This window comes from Halichoeres trimaculatus, unplaced genomic scaffold, assembly GCF_033239565.1.
Source record: "Halichoeres trimaculatus isolate MK-OKI-2021-1 unplaced genomic scaffold, fHalTri1.1 fHalTri1_scaffold_22, whole genome shotgun sequence".
Classification (NCBI taxonomy): Eukaryota; Metazoa; Chordata; class Actinopteri; order Labriformes; family Labridae; genus Halichoeres; species Halichoeres trimaculatus.
The window spans coordinates 23,416,378-23,429,185 of NW_027437200.1; the positions used below are offsets into that span (position 1 = coordinate 23,416,378).

At 45.9% G+C, this 12,808-nt stretch overlaps 1 protein-coding gene across 1 annotated transcript; it reads left to right on the forward strand.

Moving 5' to 3' along the window:
* Positions 1-403: 403 nt before the first annotated feature.
* LOC141811078 (uncharacterized) lies at positions 404-12,080 on the forward strand. The gene is given in 15 exon segments (XM_074698970.1): positions 404-463; positions 1,357-1,464; positions 1,899-2,006; positions 3,675-3,777; positions 3,918-4,046; positions 4,122-4,232; positions 4,510-4,621; positions 4,815-5,022; positions 5,251-7,051; positions 7,295-7,468; positions 7,763-7,936; positions 9,187-9,435; positions 9,437-9,631; positions 10,076-10,122; positions 10,247-12,080. Coding segments are annotated over 13 exon segments (3,849 nt in total). The 5' UTR covers positions 404-463; positions 1,357-1,464; positions 1,899-1,999; the 3' UTR covers positions 10,786-12,080.
* The last annotated feature ends 728 nt before the right edge of the window (positions 12,081-12,808 follow it).

Genomic DNA, 12,808 nt, shown 5'->3' on the forward strand with positions numbered 1-12,808 from the left:
AGGTGGTGACAGCAGAGCAATGAACCCTCAGTCCAATACTTTTTGTGGCACTGATACAGAGAATGTATCAGCTGCTCCAGGTCCCCGTTTATCTGACCTGCATCAGCAAACATTTTGTTCAACTTCATGAAAAGGTGACATCAGACTCTTCAAACTAAGGAAACAGCTGCTTTCATGTCTTCATGTACAGACAGCAGACACATGGAGGAGCCCAGGCACGGGTCGTGTGCTGGGAGACCTGTCCCCAGAGACCTGAATCCAGCTCATGATGAGCCAGACCGTCAGGTTAGAGCTTCCATTAGGATTCAGTGTGTGCTGCCCTCCAGCAGGGGGCGGTGTTGCGCAGTGCAGGGACTCTCTCTGAAGCGGACCGTCGCTGCTTCCTCCTCCTACCGAGCGGAGCTGAGGAGCTGCGGAGGAAAGACGCCTAGCTGCCTCTCGGCTCTTCTCCTCTTTGCTTCAGGTTTGTTCGCTTTGAAAACTTTGAAAACTTTGAAATGTGGTTTGACTCTCTGAGGAAGGTAAAAGTGTTGGATTTGAGATTTGTGGACACTCAGAAACTTTACTTTCACTTTGTATCGTAGCTGGGCAGAGCCCATGGCGTCTTTTAGTGGATTCAAAAACAAGTCTGGTTTAGTTTGGGCTCCAGGTCATTTCGTGGTGTAGTAAATGTGTTTCTGCTGTAAAGCTTTGTAATAGAGGGAAAAAGTGAAGCTAGAGTTTGTGCTGTCAGGGAGCTGGTCAGGGTTAGCCATCAGTGACACAGTCAGTTAAACACTCTCACCAGGGATCACATGTCAGTCAGCTCTAACAGCTGTTTGTGTGTCTGCGCATGTGCGCTGTGATAACGCTGATCAAACAGTATCAGAGCTCTGTCTGTTCCTGTAACCTGTCAAACAAACACGTTAGCATGAAGAAAAGCTGCTCTCTGTTTATTCTGAGAGCAGTTTGAAACACACCAACCACTTTCCCGCTGAAATGCCTCATTACTTGATCAAGGGTTGGGGTTCGGTTAGAGCTGGAGCTTATTAATTAACCTGGTTAATTGTTTCTTACGGTGGCCCTGAAGGCCAGTGGGAATGATTTTTTTTTTAAAAGTACAAAATAAATTTCAGAAGCACTAAAACATTTCACAAACCACAAATATATTAGAGCTGAAACGGTTCCTTGAATAATTCGAGGTACTCACTAAAAACTGCTGGGTTAATTTGTCAACCTAACTGCTAAGTTATGACACTGGTAACCCATTGTGGGTTATTATAATGCAGTTCAGGGTTATTTCCACAACTCATGTGGTGGGTCAAATTTTTTAACTCAGTTCATGGGTTGTTTTTGCTACTGTTGGGTTGTTAACAGGTTCATGCAAAGACCCGTCCCTTCCGTCGTTGCTACTCTCATCACTCTGCAACCCGTCTGCCACACAGAGGAACAGGAGTGGTGCTGTGCCTGTCTGACACATGACAGGTTTGTGTTTGTTTGCCTTACATATCTGATTTTTATATATATATATATATATATATATATATATATATATATATATATATATATATATATATATTGTATATATATATATATATATATATATATATATATATATATATATATATATATATATATATATATATATATATATATATTTATACAAAATAAATTTCAGAAGCACTAAAACATTTCACAAACCACAAATATATTAGAGCTGAAACGGTTCCTTGAATAATTCGAGGTACTCACTAAAAACTGCTGGGTTAATTTGTCAACCTAACTGCTAAGTTATGACACTGGTAACCCATTGTGGGTTATTATAATGCAGTTCAGGGTTATTTCCACAACTCATGTGGTGGGTCAAATTTTTTAACTCAGTTCATGGGTTGTTTTTGCTACTGTTGGGTTGTTAACAGGTTCATGCAAAGACCCGTCCCTTCCGTCGTTGCTACTCTCATCACTCTGCGACCCGTCTGCCACACAGAGGAACAGGAGTGGTGCTGTGCCTGTCTGACACATGACAGGTTTGTGTTTGTTTGCCTTACATATCTGATTTTTATATATATATATATATATATATATATATATATATATATATATATATATATATATATATTGTATATATATATATATATATATATATATATATATATATATATATATATATATATATATATATATATATATATATATATTCACATTTTTATAGTTATGTACAGTTTTTATGCTGCTATAATTGTCTAGAATGTTGGACCAGGATGATAGTTGTACTGGGTGGTTGTTTGACCAGTTTTTGATTTTCACTGTAAATTATTGTTGCAGGTTTTGCAATCTATGAACGGTGGCGCTGCAGCCTCATAGTAAAAAGGTCACCGGTTTAATTCCCAGCTTGGCCAGTGGGCCTTTCTGTGTGGAGTTTGCATGTTCTCCCCGTGCATGTGTGGGTTCTCTCCGGGTTCTCCAGCTTCCTCCCACAGTCCAAAAACATGCTCACCAGGTTAATTGAACACTCTAAATTGCCCATAGGTGTGGGTGTGTGCGTGAATGGTTGTCTGTCTGTGTCAGCCCTGTGATAGGCTGGCGATCAGTCCAGGGCGTACCCCGCCCCTCGCCCAATGACAGCTGGGATAGGCTCCAGCCACCCGCGACCCTGAACAGGATAAGTGGTTCAGAAAATAAATGAATGAATAAACATTGTTTACAAGTGTATTATTGCATTTTATATTATTTACATGAGCAAGTAGAGGATCATAGTTAAGATAGCATTGAATTTAACATTTATCACCCAAAGTGACTTGATTTTACACTTGCTTGAAACAAATTTCCATTTCAAAAATAACTGCTCTCTAAGTACACAAAAACGTGTTTTATCCAATTAATTGATTGATTAATCGATTAATCATTGGAATTTTCAGTAGAATACTCGAATACTTAAATATCCAGTAGCTGTAGCTGTAAGATATATTTCCAGGAACACAAATACACTTCACAGAACATAAATGAAAATCACTGATCACAAATTAAATTTCACAGATTACAAAACTAATCTCAACAATCACAAATCAATTTGACGGTTGGTGTGCCCAAGGCATGCAGACTGTATTTGAGAGTTGGCCTCATTGTTGGGGATCCAAACAGTTGTCCTGGTCCCAGAACCTGGGATGATGTTGCCCTCCTGATGGCGATTGGTGAGGAGTCTCCGCCCCCTCTCTGCAGAGGGAGGTTCTTACAGCGTGGCGTAAGGCTGCCTACTGATGTGTGTGTGTCCTGATAAGACGACGCATCTCTACACTCACACCACATCAATGTTGAAGAGCTGCTCTATCAAACCCAGCTCCTCCACCATCCTGGTACAGGCTTGAAACTTTACCCTGACTCTGCTGCAGCTGCTGTGCACTGTAAACAGGAAGTGGTTGATGTGACTGACACGCTGATTAAGCCAATCAGAGACAAGGAGCGTGTCCTACCCTTTCTGCTTTCATGGACTTCATTTTGTGATTGGTGGGATTTGATTTGTGGTCTGTAAAGTGTATTTGTGTTTCTGGGAATTTATTTGTGGTTTGTGAAAAATGTATTTCTGTTGGCCTTCAGGGCCACCGTAGTTTCTGTGGAAGGTGTTTGTCGCTGATAGGATCTCTGTGAAATGAAGTGTAATGAACATGTTGTGTGTGTGTGTGTGTGTGTGTGTGAAGGTGGGGGCTCTGCTATGGATCAGTGTGAGGACAGAGAGGGGGGAGCCCCTCCCTCTGAAAGCACTCTGTGGGGGGACCAGGAGAGCCATACCAGAGCTCAGAGGTAAGACCAGGATCTGCACCTGTCCATGGACCAGCATCACTGCACCATCATGATTCACACTCACAGCTCTGTGTGTGTGTGTGTGTGTGTGTGTGTGTGTGTGTGTGTGTGTGTGTGTGTGTGTGTGTGTGTTTCTGAAGCAAAAAACAGCAACATGAACCAGACTCTCCTGGACCTGGACCTGAACCCAGCTGTGTCTCCTTAAAGAGTGATTGGTCTATGCCTCGATATATTGACTTCAAAGATGGCCGTCAGTCTGCTGATGAAGTGTAAGAGCGTTAAAGTGAAACCATCTAAAAAACTTAGAGCCTGTTGAACTTTCTCTGTGTTTATGATTCTTTCAGAGACAAGAGACCTGGACCTGGACCTGGACCCAGCTGTGTCTCCTTAAAGAGTGATTGGTCTATGCCTCGATCTATTCACTTCAAAGATGGCCGTCAGTCTGCTGATGAAAGGTGAGCCTGTCAAAGCTAACTTCCTGTTATTGTGTGTGAAACCTCTGATCCTGACTGTGCTGGGTCTTTTCTCTGTGAAGGTGAACATGTTTCAGTTTTGTGTCTCTATCAGGATCCCACAGCAGTAACCAGGACTGGAGGCAGAAAGACCAGGACCCAGCGTGTCTCTGCATGTGTGTCCTGTGTTTGTAGGAGGATCCAGCAGATAGAGTCCAACACATGAACACAGTGTGTGGTTATTTCATAAACACTCCACGATCTTCTGTTTGTTCCTCAGAGGTCAGAGATCAGAGGCTCCCATTGGTCGGTCTGCCCAGCAGCAGAGATCAGAGGCTCCCATTGGTCAGTCTGCCCAGCAGCGTCACACTCAGCTGGACTCCATCATGACGGTGAGCAAACGTACAAACGCAGCTCCTCCTGAGCCTCAGAGCACACACTCTCCCTGCTTGGAGCTCTGTGATCCGGTCTCCATGCTGGACTCTGCAGACCAGCAGGCTCTCTGACCGTCACACAGGATCTGATCTGACCTCAACCAGTCCAACCAGTTCAACCAGTTCAACCTGACATTTTCTTCTCTTCCAGCTGCTCCAGAAGAACATCATCAGCTTTGTAGAGAGCCAGCTGAAGGAGATCCAGAGGACCCTGAGTCCAGATTACCCAGAATGCTTTGAGAGCCAGAGGGAGGATGAGGATGAGGAGCAGAGGAGGAGCAGAGAGGCCTTCCTGAAGATCACTCTGCACTTCCTGAGGAGGATGAAGCAGGGGGAGCTGGCTGACTGTCTGCAGAGCAGTAAGAGGATTTGAACATTGAACATGATGGAAAGAGGAAATGGAGACAACATGGGAGAGGGTTACATTTCAAACTCTGCTCTGAATATGACGCTCACACCTGGATCACATCTATGAGCTGAAGATTTCAGAGAGGAGCCAAATCAAATCCTTCCTGATGTCAGAAAGTAGAAACTCAGACTGATTGTAGCTTCACGTCATTCATTACATTTCTGTTTTCTTCATCCAGGAACTGGTGCTGCAGCATGTCAACGTCAGCTCAAATCCAGCCTGAAGGAGAAGTTCCAGTGTGTGTCTGAGGGGATCGCTAAAGCAGGAAACCGGACCCTTCTGAACCAGATCTACACAGAGCTCTACATCACAGAGGGAGGGACTGGACAGGTCAACCAGGAACATGAGGTCAGACAGATTGAAGCAGCATCCAGTACACCAGACGGAGCAGAAACTACCATCAGACAAGAAGAAATCTTTGAAGTCCCACCTGGACGACAGGGACCAATCAGAAGAGTGCTGACAAAGGGAGTGGCTGGCATCGGGAAAACAGTCTTAACACAGAAGTTCACTCTGGACTGGGCTGAAGACAAAACCAACCAGGACATCCAGTTCACCTTTCCCTTCCCGTTCAGAGAGCTGAATGTGCTGAAAGAGAGAAAGTTCAGCTTGGTGGGACTGGTTCATCACTTCTTTCCTCAAACCAAAGAAGCAGGACTCTGCAGGTTTGAAGACTTCCAGGTCCTGTTCATCTTTGACGGTCTGGATGAGTGTCGACTTCCTCTGGACTTCCACAACAACCAGGTCCTGACTGATGGTACAGAGTCCACCTCAGTGGATGTGCTGCTGACAAACCTCATCAGGGGGAACCTGCTTCCCTCTGCTCGCCTCTGGATGACCACACGACCTGCAGCAGCCAATCATATCCCTCCTGAGTGTGTTGACATGGTGACAGAGGTCAGAGGGTTCAGTGACCCTCAGAAGGAGGAGTACTTCAGGAAGAGATCCAGAGATGAGGAGCAGACCAGCACCATCATCTCCCACATCAAGACCTCCAGAAGCCTCCACATCATGTGCCACATCCCGGTCTTCTGCTGGATCACTGCTACAGTTCTGGAGGATCTGCTGAAGACCAGAGAGGGGGGACAGCTGCCCAGGACCCTGACTCAGATGTACATCCACTTCCTGCTGGTTCAGTCCAAAGTGAAGAGGATCAAGTATGAAGGGGGAGCTGAGACTGATCCAGTCTGGAGTCCAGAGAGCAGGAAGATGATGGAGTCTCTGGGAAAATTGGCTTTTGAGCAGCTGCAGAAAGGAAACCTGATCTTCTATGAATCAGACCTGACAGAGTGTGGCATCAACATCAGAGACGCCTCTTGGTACTCAGGAGTGTTCACACAGATCTTCAGAGAGGAGAGAGGACTGTACCAGGACCAGGTGTTCTGCTTCATCCATCTGAGCGTTCAGGAGTTTCTGGCTGCTCTTCACGTCCATCTGACCTTCACCAAGTCTGGACTCAACCTGATGGAAGAACAGACAACATTCTGGATCCTTGAGACCACCAGAGACCAACCTGAACTGGAACACCTCCATCAGAGCGCTGTGGACCAGGCCTTACAGAGTCCAAACGGACACCTGGACCTGTTCCTGCGCTTCCTCCTGGGTCTGTCTCTGCAGACCAATCAGAGGCTCCTGAGAGGACTGCTGACACAGACAGGAAGTGACTCTCAGACCAATCAGAAAACAGTGGAGTACATGAAGAAGAAGCTCAGTGAGGATGTGTCTGCAGAGAAGAGCATCAACCTGTTCCACTGTCTGAACGAACTGAACGATTGTTCTCTAGAGGAGCAGATCCAACAGTACCTGAGATCAGGAAGTCTCTCTGAAAAATATCTGTCTCCTGCTCAGTGGTCAGCTCTGGTCTTCATCTTACTGTCATCAGACAAAGATCTGGACCTGTTTGACCTGAAGAAGTACCATCCGTCAGAAGAGGCTCTTCTCAGGCTGCTGCCAGTGATCAGAGCTGCAAACAAAGCTGTGTGAGTGACTGAGTGACTGAGTGAATGAGTGACTGAGTGAATGAGTGACTGAGTGAATGAGTGACTGAGTAAATGAGTGACTGAATGAATGAGTGAATGAGTGAATGAGTGAATGAGTGAATGAGTGACTGAGTGAATGAGTGACTGAGTGAATGAGTGACTGAGTGAGAGATTTAAAACAGGATAAATTCTGTTCATGACCCTGAAACCATCTGTTTGTTCTCTTTCCATGATCTCCTTCAGGCTGAGTCACTGTAACCTGTCAGAGAGAAGCTGGGAAGCTCTGTCCTCAGTCTTCAGCTCACAGTCCTCCAGGCTCAGAGACCTGGACCTGAGCCACAACAACCTGCAGGATTCAGGAGTCCAGACTCTGTGTGCTGGACTGAAGAGTCCACACTGCAAACTGGAAACTCTCAGGTCAGGATGAAAGTGAAGTTAAACTCTTACTGTCAGAGAGAATAACCCAGTGAGTCTAAGAGACATGACTCTAAGAGACAGACAAGTCTGACATGACTCTGAAGCTCCTCAAACGATCAGAGAGGAAAGGTCCAGAAAGTCATACATTCAGTCAATCTTTACTTAAGTTTTCTAAAAAAACTAAAAATCAGACGAGTAGGACACAGAAATGATCATGGACTGATGAATAAAAACAGGCATGGCTTTCAATCTTTTGTAAAATAATAGATGAAGAAAATGTTCATGTCTTCAAAGGTTTCATGGAAGTGACCTGTCAGAGAGAAGCTGTGAAGCTCTGTCCTCAGTCTTCAGCTCACAGTCCTCCAGGCTCAGAGACCTGGACCTGAGCCACAACAACCTGCAGGATTCAGGAGTCCAGACTCTGTGTGCTGGACTGAAGAGTCCACACTGCAAACTGGAGACTTTGAGGTCAGTATGAAAGTGAAGTTAAACTCTAATGGTGCGGCCACACCAAACGCGAATTTGCGGCGCGATTACATACAAAGGCAATGCAAAGACGCGTTTAGCCGCCGATTCGCCTTGGGCGGCGCGATTTGCGCGATTTGCGCGTTTTGCGCGGCGCGTTTGGAGCGTTCACGCGTTTGGGCGGTAGACGCGAATTCGCTCGAGTTCAAAATATTCCCCCACGACGTCATTGTTTTGACGACGTTGGGGGGCAACTGCCGCCTGCTACGGCTCCAACTCCACCGGAGGATGGAGGAGAAAACAATCTGTGTGGTGTGTCATCATCCAGAGTTATACGATACGACGTGTGTACTCTACAGGGACCGGGAAAAAAGGATCAGGCTTGGTTGAAAGTCTCTGAGGAGACAGGTTTTGAATGTAAGTTCTGAAAACATTTGTTCCCAGCTGGATCTGCCTGTACGGGCTATCACTGAGTCCGACTGTGTTTTCCTCAGCGGAGTTTTGAAACTGATAGGGAGGAGGAAAGAGTGGGGAAGGGGCAGAGCCAGGGAAAAGATGAAAGTTCTCTGTGCTCCTCTCTTTCCTCCACCCCTTCATTATCCCCAGGGAGACCTCCGGGAACATCGGTCGGGGGTTCGGGTGGTCGGGGGTACGGGGTGTCAGAGGTTCAGGGGATCGGGGATGAGATCGCAGGGAACAGCCAGGCAGGGCTGGTGTAGGTGGATTACCAGGGAGAGGCAGCAGGCATTGATTGTGATCTCCAAAGCTTTCACACACTCTCCTGTCATGCTTTGGAAACCACAGCTCATTGTTTTTCAGATGCTCTTTTGGACTTTCGGTCTTTAAATGAACGAGCTCTCTACTCCGCATGCGCAGTACCGCGCATTCGCGTGTTCGCGCCTCAGCTTGTCAAAAAAGTCCAGCGGCGAGACTCGGGCGTTCACGCTGCACGTGACAGGCCATTCGCGCGAGTAAATTCGCGTGTTCGCGTTTGGTGTGGCCGCGGCATTACTGTCAGAGAGTTTAAGAGACATCAACACACAAAGTCTGACATGACTCTGAAGCTCCATAAACGATCAGAGAGGAAAGGTCCAGAAAGTCACACATTCAGTCAATCTTTACTTAAGTTTTCTAAAAAACTAAAAATCAGACGAGTAGGACACAGAAATGATCTTGGACTGATGAATAAAAACAGGCATGGCTTTCAATCTTTAGTGAAACAACAGATGAAGAAAATGTTCATGTCTTCAAAGGTTTCATGGATGTGACCTGTCAGAGAGAAGCTGTGAAGCTCTGTCCCCAGTCCTCAGCTCACAGTCCTCCACGCTCAGAGACCTGGACCTGGGTAACAACGACCTGCAAGATTCAGGAGTCCAGCCTCTGTGTGCTGGACTGAAGAGTCCACACTGCAAACTGGAGACTCTCAGGTCAGGTCTTTGGCCCATCCTGCTTAAGGTCAGAGATAAAGAAATGGTGATAATCAGTGGACTTTTTCTCATGGCCTGATTCTTTTTCTAACCTCAGACTGTCAGGATGTCTGATCACACAGAGAGGCTGTGCTTCTCTGGCCTCAGCTCTGCGCTCCAACCCCTCACACCTGAGAGAGCTGGACCTGAGCTACAACCATCCAGGAGACTCAGGAGTGGAGCAGCTTTCTGCTGGACTTGAGGATCCCCTCTGCAGACTGGACACACTGAGGTAAAACCAGACGAGCAGAGCTCAGAGACTGAATGTGTTTGATTCTTTTCAGAGCAGTGATTGGAGCTGGATCAGGAAACACACAGAGCAGCAGAGGAGCATCAGAGCGACTACTTTAAAGAGACAGATCAGAGGTAGAGCAGGGTTTGTCCTTCCTCATTTCAAAGAGGACATGAGAAGCAGAACGTGGACTTTATGGATCCAGAGAGTAACAGGCAGCCTTTGCTTTTGGACTCTTTGTCCTCTTCTTCTTCTTCTTCTCCCCTCCCTCCAGGATCTCCACGCTGTCAGAAAAAGGCACAGAGTGATGGAGACAGTTGGCTCAGAGGAGTTTCAGCCTGTTTCTCTGTCACAGGGACAAACTGAGGATCACTGCTTCATGTTGAGCAGCAGTTAGGACTGGTGTTGGACAGAAAATCACTCTGACTGTGTTTCTTCCTCCAGGGTGGACCACGGTGGACAGCGGTGGTTAAAACCTGGTCTGAAGAAGTGTAAGTGTGGAATCACTTTGACTCCTGATGAGCAAACAGCAGACTGTCAGCTAACAAAGAATGAAGCCTTCAGGTGTGTCTGATGATAAACTGCTGCTGTGTTGTGTCTTTTTCTCTCCATCAGATTTCTGTGAACTCACTCTGGACTCAAACACAGCGTACAGAAAGCTCAGACTGTCTGACAACAACAGGAAGGTGACACGTGTGGAGGAGGATCAGTCATATCCTGATCATCCAGACAGATTTGACTCCTGGGAACAGCTGCTGTGTAGAGATGGTCTGACTGGGCGCTGTTACTGGGAGGTGGAGTGGGAAGGAGAGGTTGATATATCAGTGAGTTACAGAGGAATCAGAAGGAAAGGAGACAGTGGTGACTCTAGGTTTGGACGTAATGATCAGTCTTGGAGTTTGTTCTGCTCTGATGGACGTTACTCTGTCCGTCACAATAACAGATCAACAGGCCTCCTTCTCTCCTTGTCCTCTGACTCTCACAGAGTAGCAGTGTATGTGGACTGTCCTGCTGGCTCTCTGTCCTTCTACAGAGTCTCCTCTGACTCACTGATCCACCTCCACACCTTCAGCTCCACATTCACCAAACCTCTCTATCCTGGGTTTTGGCTCTGGTCTCCTGGTTCCTCAGTGAGTGTGTGTGTTCCTCAGTGAGTGTGTGTGTTCCTCAGTGAGTGTGTGTTCCTCAGTGAGTGTGTGTGTTCCTCAGTGAGTGTGTGTTCCTCAGTGAGTGTGTGTGTTCCTCAGTGAGTGTATGTTCCTCAGTGAGTGTGTGTGTTCCTCAGTGAGTGTGTGTGTTCCTCAGTGGGTATGTGTGTTCCTCAGGGTGTGTTAGTGTTCCTCAGTGAGTGTGTGTGTTCCTCAGTGAGTGTGTGTTCCTCAGTAAGTGTGTGTGTTCCTCAGTGTGTGTTCCTCAGTGAGTGTGTGTGTTCCTCAGTGAGTGTGTGTTCCTCAGTGAGTGTGTGTGTTCCTCAGTGAGTGTGTGTTCCTCAGTGTGTGTGTTCCTCAGTAAGTGTGTGTTCCTCAGTGATTGTGTGTTCCTCAGTGATTGTGTGTTCCTTAGTGAGTGTGTGTGTTCCTCAGTGATAGTGTGTTCCTCAGTGATTGTGTGTTCCTCAGTGAGTGTGTGTGTTCCTCAGTGAGTGTGTGTGTTCCCCAGTGTGTGTTCCTCAGTGAGTGTGTGTGTTCCTCAGTGAGTGTGTGTTCCTCAGTGAGTGTGTGTGTTTCTCAGTGAGTGTGTGTTCCTCAGTGAGTGTGTGTGTTCCTCAGTGAGTGTGTGTGTTCTTCAGTGAGTGTGTGTTCCTCAGTGAGTGTGTGTGTTCCTCAGTGAGTGTGTGTGTTCCTCAGTGAGTGTGTGTGTTCCTCAGTGTGTGTGTGTTCCTCAGTGAGTGTGTGTGTTCCTCAGTGAGTGTGTGTTCCTCAGTGAGTGTGTGTTCCTCAGTGAGTGTGTTTTTCTCATTTAGATGTTTTTTCTTCAGTGTATTTGATAAAAAGTTGGTCAGAAAAGTCAGAGTGTTGTTCTTTAAAGTGTTCAGTGAAATCAATGAATCCTTTTTCTGTCTGTTACTATGAGCATGTCTTCATCCAAAAATCACAATGACCCTAAATCTGTATAAACTTGTAATATTATAAGACTATGTACAGGACTATGGAGGAAACAGTGACACAGCTGTGACTCATTAATTAAACAAAGGTTTTTTGTTTAAAGGTGATTCAGAAAAGAAATCTGACTCAAAGTCAGGGTTGATTCTCTGTAATGTTAATTTTTAATAAAGTTGCGCTCAGCATTTTCTTCTTCATCCTGTCAAACACTGTTTTAATCCCAGCTCATCACAAACCAAGTGTTTAGAAACTGACACGTGATGATGATCTGTTTCAGGCTCCTCTCTCTGACTCTTTTCTCTTCAAAGTTCGTGTGAGTTTAAAGTCTTCAGTCGGTGCAGTGAGCTAGAAAGCAGGAGTTAGAACATTTGAAGGATCTCATGGTGTCTGATGAACAGCTCCTTCTCCAGTCAACACAGGGTTAATCTTTTTCTCTGTCTTAAACGTCCTGAGCATCTGTGTGAAGGTTGTATTTTATTTTTTTACATGATGTGTGGGATCAGAGCTCTCAGTAGAGGGTTTTATATAGAGCTTACATTACTCTGATCAGACCTCCAGCTGGTGGCTCTATTGCTGTCAGATCAGCACCTTGAACAGAGCTGAACAGGTGGAGAGGGGGTGGAGAGTAAAAACTGGATTCCTCTGGTTCAGATGCATGGTATGTTCATGATAGGTTCAGTAACTGTTGTTTTACATTTACAACAGGAAAGAAAGAGAAAAAACACAAGTCTGACAAACACTAAAACACTTTGTGTAATCAACTCTACCTGTTATCCAGACACATCACACTTTAAGTATCTAATAACTTAAATTCATGTTCAAATCAGCTGTATTAATAAAAACAAAACCACCTACCTGCAGCAAAGCGGCAACTGGAAACAGTGACCTGGAAAGGGTCTTCTATCAGGCTGAAAATTTCATTTGTGGTCTTAGCTCCAGGTGTCGGTGCTTGAAAGGTTTGAAAGGTGCTCCTTTCATCTTTTCAGCCAGACATCCTGATCTGAATCCTTTCCAGCCAGAGAGACTTCAGTTCACCCAGGGTTCATTTTGCCGTGTCAACCCTGCCCCCTAGTGG